Source organism: Protopterus annectens, chromosome 12.part0 (assembly GCF_019279795.1).
Source record: "Protopterus annectens isolate FY-2018-M chromosome 12.part0, PAN1.0, whole genome shotgun sequence".
Taxonomy (NCBI): Eukaryota; Metazoa; Chordata; order Ceratodontiformes; family Protopteridae; genus Protopterus; species Protopterus annectens.
In genome coordinates this window covers 778,673,484-778,689,199 of record NC_056746.1, presented here as the reverse complement: position 1 = coordinate 778,689,199, position 15,716 = coordinate 778,673,484, and the positions used below count along the sequence as shown (strand labels likewise).

Below are 15,716 nucleotides of genomic sequence, written 5' to 3'. Positions count from 1 at the left end.
ACGGACCCTAGGAACTACTGCCCCATTAGCCTGACGAGCCTGGTCTGCAAGGCCATGGAACATATCATCATGGAACTTATAAACAAAGACATTGGTGATCTCCAAACTCTGGACCCCACCCAGTTAGGGTTTGTAAAAGGCAGGTCATGTCTCCTAAACCTGATAGACTTCTTTGAAGCAGTCACCAAAGCCATAGACGAGGGTAAGGTGGTTCACCCAACCTATCTAGATCTTGCCAAGGCTTTCAACACCATCCCCCACTCTGGAATTACAGATAAACTCACTAAACTAGGTATAAATCCCTATGTCACAAGATGGGTTGCCAACTGGCTCACTGACAGAACCCACACTGTGAAAGTAGCAGACTCCAAATCCAACTTCAGACCAGTGACAAGTGGAGTACCACAGGGTTCAGTCGTGGGTCCTCTCCTGTTTGGTATTTACTTCTCTGAAGCACAGGCTAACACAGAAGGTCTTTGGCTAAAGAAGTTCGCAGATGACTGCAAACTAGGAGCCATAATCGAAACTCCTAACGATGTGGACATCCTACAAAAAGGCCTCACTGAGACAGATGCCTGATGTCAAAGCCATGGCCTCAAGCTCAATGCCAAAAAATGCATTGTCATTCCCTTTGGTAAAAACTTTGTACCCATGAACTACAACATTGTTGGTAGTATACTTAACACTGAAAGTGTGATAAGAGACCTTGGGACACAGGTGGACAGTAGTCTCTCCTTTGATAATCACATTGCCACAGTAGTCAGGAAATCCTTCTATGTGGCACACCTCATCACAAAAGGTTTCTCATCCAGAAAAAGAGGTCATTGTTCCCCTCTACTCATCACTCATTAGACCCATTATAGAGTACAACGCCCCTTTTGGTATGTACCTCACAAGACATCTACAACAACTGGAAAGGGCGCAGAAATACCTCACAAAGAGGATTACCGGCCTCAAACAGATGCCCTACGCAGACCGTCTCAAAAAACTCCAGCTTTACTCTGTCGCATATCGCCTACTCAGAAGTGATCTCTGCCTAACATGCAGAGCTATGTCAAACCCAGAGCTGTTGGACATGCTCCACTTAAAGAAATCCCAGTCCCTCCGAGCTCACGCTATAGGGACCTAAACCTTGTCACCACAATAAACAGAACATGCTGGAAGGATAGATTCCTGTCCCAGAGACTTCCCATACTCTGGAATAAAATGCCTATCTATATCAAACAAAGCTCCTCATTAGCACTCTTTAAGAAAAATCTTGATGATTGGATGGGAAATAGGAAATTCACCCTGGGGATCACTTCTGTGGCTCTGCTCGACAGTGGCACAGGAAAATAATTTTCTTGAGTGGCAAAAGCCAGACTACCTTTTTGGCTTGGCTTGTATAGGCCCTAGGGCCGATAGCTTTAACTTCAGTTCTGCTTTGATTAGATTTATTGCATCACACCAGAGGTTTAAACCGTAAATTCAAAACACACATTTTTTCATGCCGCCATTACTATGTAGCGCTGGTGTAATTCCCCCATTTACCGTACTGGTGGACACTCATGCACACTTTTATACTTTACTAGTTTATTTCAACCACTGTTTTCTGTATTTTTGTGTGTTTTTTTCTACTATTTTTTATTGTATAAACTTGTTTTTGGGGCTGTAAACATGAAAACTGTCATGACAGTGTTTTTTTTTTTGTGACAAAGCACTGACATTTTTTCTGAGCTGTTATTGTAGTTTTTATGCACGCTAATAGACATGGATGGATATTTACTTGATATTAGTAGACATATGTATTTTTATATTTATAGTGTTCTAGTCTTATTATGTTTATGGTTAGATAGCTATGTATTTTTCTTGATTTTAGTTCTTGTCACAGACCTGACGAAGGCTTTATTGCATTAGTTAGCCGAAAGCGATTTTAGTTAAAAGCCTTTTTACGTATATCTTTTTATGTATATGTTATGCTTCTCTTAATACCTGATCTTGGAATGTGGATTACAAATAGCTAGGTAGTGTTTTCCTTAACTAGGATTCAGTTTTATCTAATCAATAGTAGTGTGTGTGTGTGTGTGGGGGTTAGCTGTTGTTCTAAAATGCACTTCTGTGGCCATGTTTATATTTGCCATGAATAACCTGGTTTAAAATTAAACAATGTGTATATTTGCCACACCTATTTCTAAGTATATAAAAGCTGATATATTTAACATTGTTAAAATATTTCTGATTTTTTTGTTACTGAGGATCACTTGTCTGTGACAAATAAAGGCTTATTGCTTTGGAACACTACCTGGGTTTCATGATTTTTGGAAATTATTGTGACTGAGCTCATCAAAGAAGTTTTAAGACCACTAGTTTCTCTGTGTTTTTTCCCCTCAACACTCGTGGTGGGCAGGTTGGAAGTAGACAGATCCCTGTGCTTGTTCATTTTTTTATTGTTACATAAACAAATGTATAATTAATGTGCTCTGCAATTTTTCTTTTCTTTAGAATAATATCGTGTTGTGGTGACCTTTTACGCCAGTGTCAAGACTTTGACCAGCAGCTTTCAAACAGGTATGCCTGTTCTGTATTTTCAATGGAAAACATTTAAAACTAAAATTTATTAGTGGTGGTCACGTGGTTAGCACATCTTCAAAACCCTGGTTATGACACTTGTATAGATTGTTGTGAAACTGTAATACAAAATCATACTAATTATCAGTGGTATCTGCCTGCAAAATTTCACACTCGTTTATTTACGGACTGTACTTTATATAGATGTGTGTAATCTCTGTCTCTCTCTCTCTCTCTCTATGATCCGCTGTGACGTCCCCTAACGGGAACAGCCGAAAGACGATGATGATGATGATGATGTATATATTTATGTAGTAGGATATATATAGGTGTGTGTGTGTGTTCATAGGTAGGTACTAGGCTATCTGCCTGAGGGCATTTATAAGCCTAGCCAGAGTGTGTCAGCTTTTGCCACCCCATTGATTAATTAACTGAGCCTCTGTCAAGCAGAGCCAATGAAGTGATCCCAGGGGTGTATTTTCTGTTATCCATCCACTCGCAAGGCTTCTCTTAAAGAGTGTTAGTGAGGGGCTCTACCTAATGTCATTAGGAATTTTGTTCCAAAGCATGGGGAGCCTCTGTGACAGGAATCTATCCCGCCAGCATGTTCTATTTATTGTTGCGGTGAGGTTTAGCTCAGTAGAGCGCGTGGCTTGCAGTGACTTGCATTTCTTTAGGTGGAACATGTCCATCAATTCTGAGTTGGACATGGTTTTGTAAGTCAGGCAGAGATCACCTCTGAGTAAGCGCAATGCCACTGAGTACAGCCGGCGTTTTTTCAGTCGGGCTGCATAGGACATATGTTTGAGGCCAGTAATCCTCTTGGTGAGGTGCTTTTGTGGTCTTTCCAGCTGTTGGAAGTGTCTTGTGAGGTACATCCCAAATGGGGCATTGTACTCTATGATGGGTCTGATAAGTGACGAGTAGAGGGGCACTATAACCTCTTTATTTCTAGATGCGAACCCCTTAATAATTAGATGGGCCACATAGAAGGATTTTCTAACTACTTTGGCAGCATGATTGTCAAAGGAGAGATTACGGTCTACCTGGGTCCCCAGATCTCTTATTACCTCTTCTGTATTAAGGGGGCTACTGCGTATGTGGTAATTCGTGGGTGTTTTTCCCAAATGGGATGACTATGCATTTTTTGGCATTTAGCTTGAGGCCATGACTTTGACACCAGGTGTCTGTCTCAGTAAGGCCTTTTTGAAGGATGTCCATGTCAGCCGGAGAGTCAGTTATGGCTCCCAGTTTGCAGTCATCGGCGAACTTGGTTGGCCATAGTTTTCCTGTGTTTGCCTGTACTTCTGAGAAATATATGCCGAACAGTATAACCTGTTCATGGCAGGGGTCCACCAGTCTGGTTTCCTTCTCTTAGCGGGACACCACTTGTGACTGGTTTAGAGTTGGACCTGGTTCCTGCTATGCTTACCTTGTGAGTTCTCTCTGTAAGCCAGTTGGCAGCCCATCTTGTGACATAATAGGGGTTTATGTTCAGGCTGGTGAGCTTGTCTATAATACCCGAGTGAGGAATGGTGTCGGACTCCTTGGCGAGATCAAGATAAGCTGTGTGAACCACCTTTCCCTCGTCTATGGCCTTGGTGACTGTCTCGAAGAAGTCAACCAGGTTTAGTAGGCATGATCTGCCCTTAACAAAGCCGAACTGGGTCGGGTCAAGTGTTTGGAGGTTCCCAATGTCTTTGTTAATGAATTCCATAATGATGCACTCCATAGCCTTGCAGACCAGGCTAGTCAGGCTTATGGGGCGATAGTTACCAGGGTCAGTTCTGGCCCCTCCTTTGTGGAGCAGAATAACCATTGCTGTGCGCCATTTTATGGGCACGTAGCCTGTGGAGAGACTGATGTTGAGCAGCGTGTTTAGGTAGGGGGTTAGTTTGTTCTCTAGTTCGTGCAAGACGCAGCCTGGGACACCATCTGGCCCCATTGATGCTGTGTTTTTGGCTTTTGAAAGGGCTGTTTTCACCTGTGCTTCTGTGATTTCCAGGACACTACACTTTTCCGGTATTATTGTGGGCCCTTTTGAAGGTGAGAGGGAGTTGACGTTTGCACTGAATCTATCTGCCAGGATGTTAGCAATATCTGTAGGTTCAGTATATTTTGTGCTGTTTTGCATTAGCTCAGGGCATATCTGCGAGTTGCCACTTAGATTCTTGACGTAGCTAAAGAATTCTTTGTGGTTATCTTTCAAATCCTTGGCTATTTTTCTTTCGAAGTTAGGCTTGGATGATTTTATGAGGGACCTTAGTTTCTTACTGATACTGATCAGGGATGTCTTTCCTTCTTGGGATTTGCTTTTTTTCTGAACTAGTTTCCTCATTTTGTTGCATAACCTGTTTATGGCAGGGGTCCACCAGACTGGTTTCCTTCTCTTAGGGGATGAGTCTTGGTTTTGCTAAGGATGGCACGATCCATGCATCCTTGTAGGTGCTCATAGAGCGCAATTGTAAAGGATTCTGCATCTTGGGCAGTGTTATCCTTTAACGTGGGGGCTGTGAAACTTACCACCTACGCCTTAAGTAAGGTGAAGTTTGCTTTAGAAAATTTTTTCACTGCGGTTTCCTTGTTTGGGGGTGGTGGTGGGGTGTGGACATCCAAGGTGATTAGTTTATGGTCTGATCTAACCAGTGATGAGTTGCCCTCCGGTACGGAACACCTGTCGCCCATGTTGGTGATGACCAGGTCCAATATGTTGTGGCCCCTGGTAGGGGAGTTTACCAGCTGATCCAGGGCATTTGAGTTGATAAATTCCAGGAAGCACTGAGCCTGGGAGTTTGTACTCAAGTAGTTTTCCCAGTTAATGGCAGGGTAATTGAAATCACCCAATATCAGGGTGTTTGGTAGGACCTTCATATTTTCCAGTTTATCCAGAAAGGCGGTGTGGTGGTCCTGGGTCATGGAGGGTGATCTGTAGCAGGCCACAATTTTCATTGCAGATTTGCCGGATGTTAGTTGCACATGGATGATCATGCTGCGCCACTAACCTGGAGGTGTGGGTATCCTTGATGAATATGGATACACCCCCTCCTTTTGTGTTTCGGTCCGTGTTCTGTGGCCGAAATGTGTGGTATGAGTTGTAGCCCAGTAGTGCTGGAGTGCTCTCTGGAGCCTTGAACCAGGCTTCAGTTACTGCACAGAGGTCGACGTTCTCCATACTTAGGAGTGCTTTGAGAACATGCATTTTGAAATTTAAACTCCTGGCGTTGAGTAGCATAACCCTCATTTTTTTACTTGTGCTGTTTAAAGAGGTGGGTTTGAATTTTGAGCCTTGCCTAAAAAAGGCACTATGGAGGCAGCAAGAGCCTTGGCCAGTATTCGAAAGCCAAGGGGTGACAGGTGCAAGCCATCTCTTGCGAAGCAACACGGCTTGTCAAGCATGTCATCCCAGGCTGACAGGCACTGGATCCCCTTTGAATGACACCAGAAGCTTAGCCAATTGTTGAAATTGATCATTTTTTCTTTATACTGAGGTATCATTCTTGGTGAGGGCAGGATGCTACTCAGGGTCATACCTGCCTGGGCTGCATGATCAGAGAGCTCTTCCATGTCTCTCTTCATGTAGTCCAGGGAGGTATGTCTCAGGTCATTCACACCAACATGAACAATGACAGAGTCATATTTGTACTTGTTCTGGAGTGACCTCAGTGCTTTTGTTATGTGACTGATTCTGGCTTCTGACAGGCAGCTAACAGTAATCTTCTCCTTGTCCAGCCTAATGAGTGTGCCTGACTATTGAGTCACCTATTACTAATGTGTTATTTTGCCTTAAGGGCTGTGATTGTGCGGCACATTGATTATGTGTTGTCTAGTTTGTGACGGGAGGTGCAGGTTTTGTGGGTGTCTGCTTTGGCGTTCTCTGATGCTTTTGCAGGTTTTTATTTAGAGCCTCCGAGTATGATTTTGTGTATTTATGTGTATTTTTTGCCAGTGCTGGTTTAGTAGGTCTATGTGAGGCTGGAGGTGTGGTGCAAGTGTTAACCTTCTCCTCATGACTGTCTGTTCCAGTCTTGAGTGGAGAGACCTTAGCCTCCAGTTTGGCTGTATAATTGCATCTCTTGCATATGTTAGTGTTTTGTGGTAGGAGGAGAGGGCTGTCTGCGTACATAAGGCAGTTGTATCATTGCCTCAGGATACCCAGATTCACCATCTGGACTGGAGAGCACACCTGAAGTTGCCCTTTGGTCATGCCTGAATAGTAGGGTGAGCTGCTTAGTCGCTTGTTTGATGAGGGGTGGATAAAGAGCCTTGCCCTGCTGGGCAGTAAAGTGTCGGGGTATATTAGTGCTTGCTATTAGGTCTGAGCAAGTGCTTGTAGGATGCTTTTTGAGTGCTTAGGTTGAGAGTTAGACTAGTTTCAAGTGAAAAACTGAAGAGGAGACTTAGTGGAGCTGGGAATAATTTAACCCTAGCTAATCGGTGCTGCCCGGTGCACAAAACCGTGCAAATGTGGTATTTAAACTACTAACTTCTGGGCTGGAACCACTCCTCCAGGGACAGGTGGCTGCTCAAAGTTCCCCTCTCTCACAGGTGAACAGAGAAACTTCCCTCTATCCAAGTAAGGTATGGGCAACTCAGAAACTTGTAACACAGCCCTGAATTCAGCACTAGCCTGAAAACTGGACTATACTAGCTTAGAAAGGTGGGAAACAAGAAATTTTTTTTGTTTGTTTTTTTTGAAAAGATAAGGCAAAAACAGTAAAAAGTACACTTAAAACAGCATTAAACGACTACAAGCGATCAGAAAAGGCTATCGCATTTTAGTGTGTAGCCTACAGCAGTTTGTGTAATATGTGTAGATGTGTAATGTCTATAGATGTGTGTGTGTGTGTGTGTGTGTGTGTGTGTATATATATATATATATTCATATATATATATATATATATATATATATGAATATATATATATATATATATATATATATATATATATATGAATATATATATATATATATATTCACATATATATATATATATATATATATATATATATATATATATATATATAAATATATAAATAATGTGTCCTACAGATTTTGCAGTCATCCATTCATGGAAAGTACTTGTATTCAGCTGCGTGTAGTCCTCTTATGCAGACAGTCAGCATTAGGATATGTCAAAACATTCTGATGGAATTCTTTTAGCTCTGACCTCACTTGTTTTAGACAATAGAGTGAGAATTTTCATATCTAGCCACTTGGCCTTGGAGTGCTTAGTGTCAAAAGTACATTTTAGGAAGTATCCCATGACTGGGTGTGGGTAATGTTGGATTTACTCATGCTTGGAGTGGTTTAATTACGAGGGTGAAGCAGGAGTGCTTAATCAGAGTCCACTATGAGTAAATCCAGCATTACCTTCATACAGGAGTGAGTTATTGCAATTGTAAAATGATATTTAAGAAAATCATTTCTTCCCCTTTCTGAATAATGTCTTTGCATAAAGGAACTTTAGTGGTGCTCTGCTGCTACTCTTGGGGAAAATACTGTGTAAGGCATATATTGTGCATGCGTTCAGCTTGTATTAGCTGATGCTTGCAAAGTTTATTAAAAAAGTGATTCCCATTGTTTGTCATTTAGCAAGCCATTACATTTTGTATTTTTAATTTATTATTTTTTTTGAGTCGAGGAGTCTACATGTGTCCCATCCTACTGTGTGTGTGAAGATATTTGTGGACTCTATGACAAAATGCCACATTCTGTTTAATAAATGTTTTCTCTGGTTTACAGAAAAGGAGTACAAGCTGCTCTGCTTTGAGTTTTTCTCTTTTTTGCAGAGACGAGAGCACTTAGAGCGTGGAAGTCTAATTTGTTTTCTCATTTTTGTGGAGATGAAGATGTGTTAGCTGTAGTGCTATTTCTTATAATAGCTATAGCTTACAAGAGTCATCCACACCCACCAGAGTTCAAATCACCCAATCTGGATTAAAAGTAACCTCTCCCATTGCATATTACTAGCTGTCTACAACACATTTGCACACGCACTTAAAAGTGATTACCCAATAGAAACATACCCACTAAACACCCCAAATATTTAATTAATAACTCCTAAACTTGAATACATGACATTGTAGTATACTAATACCTTAACAAACAAGAATTTATCTTCCCTCAGTACTGATCATTTTTCAAATAATTTATCAAACACAAATACTGTCATGTTAGTACATGGTCTTATATTAACTTTATTCCTCACAATTGCAGCTAACCTCACCACTTACCATTTCCAGCCAGACAATCTGTATAAAAAGCAAGCAACAACATTTAATTACCCTACCCTAACAACACCTAATAGCTTTTATGTGCTCCCATCATTGTTTATAACCACACTGACAGACCTGAAACAACACCAAATACTCTTTACAAATGAAAGCCTCCATAATATTTCCTTTAAAACTCAAAAATGACTATTCAAACTTTTTGAGGTGCTCAGTCACATAGCAGCCAAACTTATGCTTAGTGGTGATATCCACCCAAACCCGGGCCCTGAACACGTGCAAATCAAGCTACCTACCCCACATAAAAGTTCTGAAATACTACTACTAAACGTAAATCTTAGAAGTATCCTGAATAAAATTCACAAACTCCATGTGACCCTCTCCCTTTACAACCCAGACATTACCATCCTTACTGAAACCTAGTTGAAACCACATATACCAGACATAGAAATAACCCCATCTGGTTACAATATTCCAAGAGCTGGTAGAATAGAAAAGAAGGGGGGTGGTGTAGCAATGCTCTTTAAGAATGCGCTCAGCTTACAACCTGTAAGCATAAGTATTACTAACATTAATAATGCAGAGCTACTCATAACCAGATTACAACTAAACCAGAGCAAACATTATATATATATATATATATATATATATATATATATATATATATATATATATATATATATATATATAAAATGGCTACATCCCTCTGGGAAACAGCTGCAGTACAATCAAAATAATTCTACAAAATGTCACAAAAGCCGTATCACAGGAAACCATTATTGCAGGAGACGTTTACACGGGCTGGATGACATGTAACTATGACAATCCTCATAGCTACCTAAACTTCCATGGTTTCACTCAAATGATTTCTCACCCAACTAGAATTGACAAGAAAACAGATAAACAATCTGTTTTGGACTGGTTCTTAGTATTACCAAATAGGGTGTCTCCCAGATCACTTAAGTGACTAATTTGGAACCTACTTACTGAGAAATCTTAGTAACCCTACTTAACTAATCAACTTCTCCCAAGTTTGTAATCCGAAAAATTTTAATAAACAGATTCTACCTAATATTCTTGAAAAAAATAGACTGGACTACTCTTAAAAACTGCCCTTAGATGCTGCTGTGCAACACTTCAATGACACCTTCCTTACTATTCTAAACAGACTTGCACCACCAAGAACAGTTTGTGTCAAAGCCAGCTACACACACCATGGTTAACCCATGAGACTCGTACCCTCTTAAAACAAAGGGACAAAGCATGGCAAACTTGTGCTAAAAATAAATCCCTCCAGAACCGTTTAATTTACCAGCAACTTAGAAACAGTGCCAAACAACAAATTAAACTAGACAAACAACACTAGTATTCTAATTATATTCTGGAACACAATCAATAACATACTTATCCTGACCAAACCAGACAGAATATATGTGGACAGAATATGTGTGTGTGAATGAGAGGGAGGATAGAGGAATGGTGAGGATGCATGGAGTAGAGATGGCGAAGGTCGATGAGTTTAAGTACTTGGGATCAACAGTTCAGAGTAATGGTGAGTGTGGAAGAGATGTGAAGAAGAGAGTACAGGCAGGATGGAATGGGTGGAGAAGAGTGTCAGGAGTGATTTGTGACAGACAAGTAACAGTAAGAGTGAAAGGGAAGGTCTACAAGAGGGTAATGAGACCAGCTATGTTATATGGGTTGGAGACAGTGGCACTGACAAAAAGGCATGAGTCAGAGCTTGACGTGGCAGAGTAGAAGATGTTAGGATTTGCACTGGGTGTGACAAGGGTGGACAGGATTTGGAATAAGTATATTAGAGGGTCAGCCCAGTTTGGAAGGTTTGGAGACAAAGCCAGAGAGGCAAGATTACATTTGTTTGGACATGTGCTGGGGAGGGATGCAGAGTATATTGGGAAAACGATGCTAAGGATGAAGCTGCCAGATAACAGGAAAGGAGGAAGGCCTAAGATAAGGTTTATGGATGTGGTGAGAGAGGACATGCAGGTGGTTGGTGTGACAGAGCACGATGCAGAGGACAGGAAGAAATGAAAACAGTTGATCCGCTGTGGCGACCCCTAATGGGAGCAGACAAAAGAAGATGATGATCCTAGCCAAACCACAACTTCCCAAACTTACCTGATAACACAGACACAATATTGCTGAACAATTTAACATATTCTTCACTGAAAGTGTTTTAGCACTGACTAAGAATAGCAAGTCTTCTGCAATACCAATACCAAACAATCCAAGCAATATTGTAGATTCATTCTCATTTCAGACAGTCCCAAAACAAACTATTGCAAAAGTATTAAAGAAGTTGAAACCCACTTCACTGGCAGCAGATAACTTGCCAGCAGAATATCTAAAATTAACAGCAGATGTTATTACCTTCCCTGTGTCAATACTTAGAAACTGCTCTATAACAAAAAAGTGTGTCCCAGCTGTTTGGAAAATTGCATGTATTACATTACTCCATTACACAAAGGAGGCAGTTCAACAGAACTAACAAACTGCAGGCCCATTGCTAGACTTTCACCACTTTCTAAAATTCTGAAAAGATATATCCACTTTCAACTCTTAAACACCTTCTTAAACAATCTCCTCTCATCGTCACAGCATGGATTCCAACCATATCATAGCACTACTACAGCTCTTCTAAGTTTCACTAATACTATAAATAAATTCAGAGATGATGGCAAAGTAGTGGCTTCAGTATACAGTTTCCCATCCTAAGTTACTGTCCACTCTGAAAAATCTTAATATCAATCTGATGCTGTTAACTGGTTTCAAAGTTATCTATCTAGCCGCCAGCAAGCTGTGAAATGGAAGCAAGATCTATCCCCACTCCTTCCTGTTACACTTGGAGTCCCTCAGGGTTCATTCCTAGGGCTCCTCCTCTTCAGCATGTTCATAAATGACCTTAATACTGCCTCCTGTCAAGCATATGTCATACAATACACAGGTCATTCAACCCTCATATGTGCAGCATCCACAATAACTCAACTTCTTACAAACACACACAGATCCTTCTCTGATATTAAAATGTGGCTAGCAAACTACAACTCATGCTCAACCATAATAAAACTAACCTTATAATCTTTCATCCATCTAAACCTACTAACCTCCAGCTAACTTTTATATCACTGCCAGTAATAATACTAAGATTTTCCCAGATTCCCAAACAAAACTATTAGGCATCATAATTGACAACAGACTAAAATTTGCATACGCATTTCTAACGCAGTCAAAAAGATTCAATGTAATCACCTAGGAAATACAAACTAATCACCTTGGAAATCCACATCCACCCCCCCTCCCCCCATAAAGGTAACTACCATGAAAAACTTCTCCAAAGCTAACTTTGGGCTCCTAAAAACAGAGGTGGCTAACTTCACGGCATCCATGCAAATGGAGAATACTTGCATGACCACCGAATCATACACCAATGCACTGTACGAACACGTACACAAATGCATGAATCTTGCCATACCCAATAGAACCAAGATGCTGTCCTCCAAAAAAAGGAAGCCAATCTGGTGGTCCCCTGCCATAAACAAACTCTACAACAGGAGGAGGAAACTGATGCGGAATAAGGTAAAGTCCCAAGACTGGAAAAATCCTTATCAGCATCAACAAAAAGTTGAGATCCCTCATCAAATCCTCTGAAGCTAGCTATGAAAACAGAATTGCCGCAGATAGTAAAGACAACCACAAGGCCTTCTATAGTTATGTGAAGAATCTCCACGGCAGTACCCATATTTGCTCTGAGCTACTGCACAATCGTACCTGCTTTACTGAGCTAACAGATATTGCCAATATACTGGTCAACAGATTCAGTGCCAACTATACCCCTCCCCTGCAAAGGGACCAATCACAATACCAGTAGATTGCCAGGCACCCAGTATTATTGCTGCACAGGTTAAAACAGCACTGTCCAAGGCCAAGAATACAGCTTCTATGGGGCCTGACAGTATCCCTGGCTGTGGTCTACATGAACTACAGAGTGAACTGGCACCTCACCTGTGTGCCCTGTTCAGTCACAGCCTCACCTCAGGCTTTGTCCCTACCAAATGGCGCACTGCTATAGTCATCCCTCTCCACAAAGGAAGAGCGACTACAGACCCTGGGAAGCCTGACGAGTCTGATATGCAAAGCTATGGAACGCATCATCAGGGACCTAATAAACAAGGATATGGGGAATCTCCAAACTGTGGATCCCACACAGTTTGGTTTTGTGAAGGGTAGATCATGCCTGCTCAACTTGATTGACTTCTTTGAGTTAAGTCACCAGAGATGTGGATGAAGGCAAAGTGGTTCATACAGCTTACCTTGATCTAACCAAGGCCTTTGATAATATTCCCCCACTCAGGAATCATAGAAAAACTCTCTAAGCTAGGCATCAATCCCTGTATCACTAGGTGGGTTGCAGACTGGCTCACAGGTAGAACCCACAGTGTGAAAGTAGCTGACTCCAAGTCAGACTGCCGAATAGTCATGAGTGGAGTCCCACAGGGTTCGGTCCTGGGTCCTCTCCTGTTTGGTATCTACTTTTCTGAAGTCCAGGCCAACGCGAAGGGACTCTGGCTGACAAAGTTCTCAGACAATTGCAAGTTGGGAGATGATATTAATTCCCCAAGTGATGTTGACATCCTACAGAATGGCTTCACTGAGACCAACGACTAGTGTCAGAACCATGGCCTTAAGCTCAGTGCCAAAAAATGTCGTCATCTCCTTTGGGAAAAACCTAATTCCCATGAATTACCACATTGACGGTAGTCCACTGAACACAGAAGGTGTTAAGAGATTTGGGAACACAGGCTAACAGCAGCCTTTCTTTTGATCACCACATTGCCACTGTGGTCAGAAAGTCCTTTTATGTGGCACATCTCATTACTAGGGGTTTGCAACCAGGAAGAAAGAAGTCATTGTCTCCCTCTGCTCTTCCCTCATTAGGCCAATCATCGAGTACAATGCCCTATTTGGCATGTATCTCACTAGACACCTGCAACAACTGGAGAGGCTGCAAAAGCACAAAAGTACCTCACAAAGAGGATCCTTGGTCTTAAACACTTGTTCTATATGGACAGAATCAAAAAAACTCCCAACTGTTCTGTCTCATATTGCCTACTTACAGGCTTGACTTAAAAAGCCATGTCTGACCCAGCTCTGTTAGTTAGAAATGCTGTATCTAAAGAAGTCTGACTCCCTCCACACCACACACTCCAGAGACCTCAACCTCATTACCACAATCAACAGAACATATTCGAGGGACAGGTTCATAACCCAGAGACTGTCCATGCTATGGAACATACATGTCAAGCAGAGCACCTCGCTGACCCTCTTCAAGAGAAATCTTGAGTGGATGGGAAGCAGAAAATCCACCCCTGGGATAACTCCAGTGGCTCTACTCAACAGAGGCACAGGGAACTAAGATCGGGTGGCACGATGCCAGGATAATCCTATGGCTAGGCTTGTAAAGGCCCCAGGGCCATTAGCCTAGTACACACCTATGAACCTATGTATAGAAACAATGAAAATGGGCACTGTTCCAGTCTGATCATCCTGGTAAACAAATGTAAAATAAAATAAATAGTTTATGCTCTCCATTGTGTGTTGATGGCCTATAGAATGAAACTTTAATGTCTAGTATTATTGACTGGTAGAAATTCTGAGTGATTTACCAGGAAATCAGAAATTGTACTAGTGACTGGAAAAATGTGAGGAAAATGTGTAGGCTATTGAGAGGTGTCATTACTGTCAATATGGTTGATTGTACTATTGGTGTTCAGCTGTCCAGAGTTTTGTATAAAATGTATGTTTACTGTCATATTTTGCCCTGTCCCTGTTAAAGTATGCTTTGGATGGAATTGCTGAGTGGAAAATCTGGCCAGTTTACAATGCTTAATTGGCCAGGGTTTCTATTGGTATATGCTCAATTTACAATGGTCATGCTGATTGGCTGTCCAGTCTGTGTGTACTTTTTTGAATACTAATGATCCTTTATTGTCTAATACAACTCATTCAAAGGTCATTCGATTCAAATACTGACAAAAGCGCACATACAGGAGTGGGTTATTGCTATTATATAATGATGTGCTGCATTTTAGACAAGCTGAGTGACTGTAACGGGTAATGACAGCTCTCCAAGTATTATATAAACGGGTTTAAAATGCATTTTTATATTAATGCATTTTTATATTAATCTTTAATCTGTTTACTTGCTTTGCATTTGAACTATATTAGCATCCATGTTTACTTAATTTAGTGTGTTTACAAAGTGCAGTTACCTTGCTTGATATTTTGCTTGTGTGTATCATACTATTTTACGAGATCACAGCTGAGCGAGATCTTTTAGATCGGTCGGTGTACATAATTAGTTAACAGGCAAAAACAGTAGTTGAATAAGGAAAAAAAAACTCTACCTTTGTTTCAGAGATATATCACTGTCAGTGAGAGGGCCTTTTGTTGTCAGCAGTCAAGTGTTTGTAATAAACACTTGGATAGACAGTAGCAATAATGAAGCTAGAGATGACATGATGTACGTCCAGCTCAGCAGGCTTACTGTTCGTGTTCACACAGTATTAGTTGACTTGTATGCTGGTACTCTGAGCACTGTAAAAGTGCCAGTATTTTGAGCAGTCATTGTCATTTTTCATCATTTTGTTTAGAATCAAGATAGTTTACATTATAAAGTTGGTATTTCGCATTTTAGATGAGTAGCAGACATATATATATATATATATATATATATATATATATATATATATATATATATATACTCTTTCTTTCCTTTGCATTTTGATTTTTGCATTAGAGAAAACATTAAGAGCTTAACTGAATAAAGATTTGGTTTTGCACATTGGTACAACAACTTAATTCCTAAGCATTTATTGTACCAACAGTACAATGAATTCAGTGGTCTTTCTAGCCCAGAAACC

The 15,716-nt window shown here is 40.9% G+C and overlaps 1 protein-coding gene across 2 annotated transcripts in view; it reads left to right on the top strand.

Moving 5' to 3' along the window:
• Positions 1-15,716, top strand: part of COG7 (component of oligomeric golgi complex 7) — a 4,201,489-nt gene that overhangs the window by 2,536,374 nt on the left and 1,649,399 nt on the right. For both annotated transcript variants that reach the window (XM_044089821.1, XM_044089822.1), the window contains exon 11: positions 2,482-2,547. In XM_044089821.1, coding sequence (XP_043945756.1) covers positions 2,482-2,547 — 66 coding nt within the window. The remainder of the gene's footprint in view (positions 1-2,481; positions 2,548-15,716) is intronic.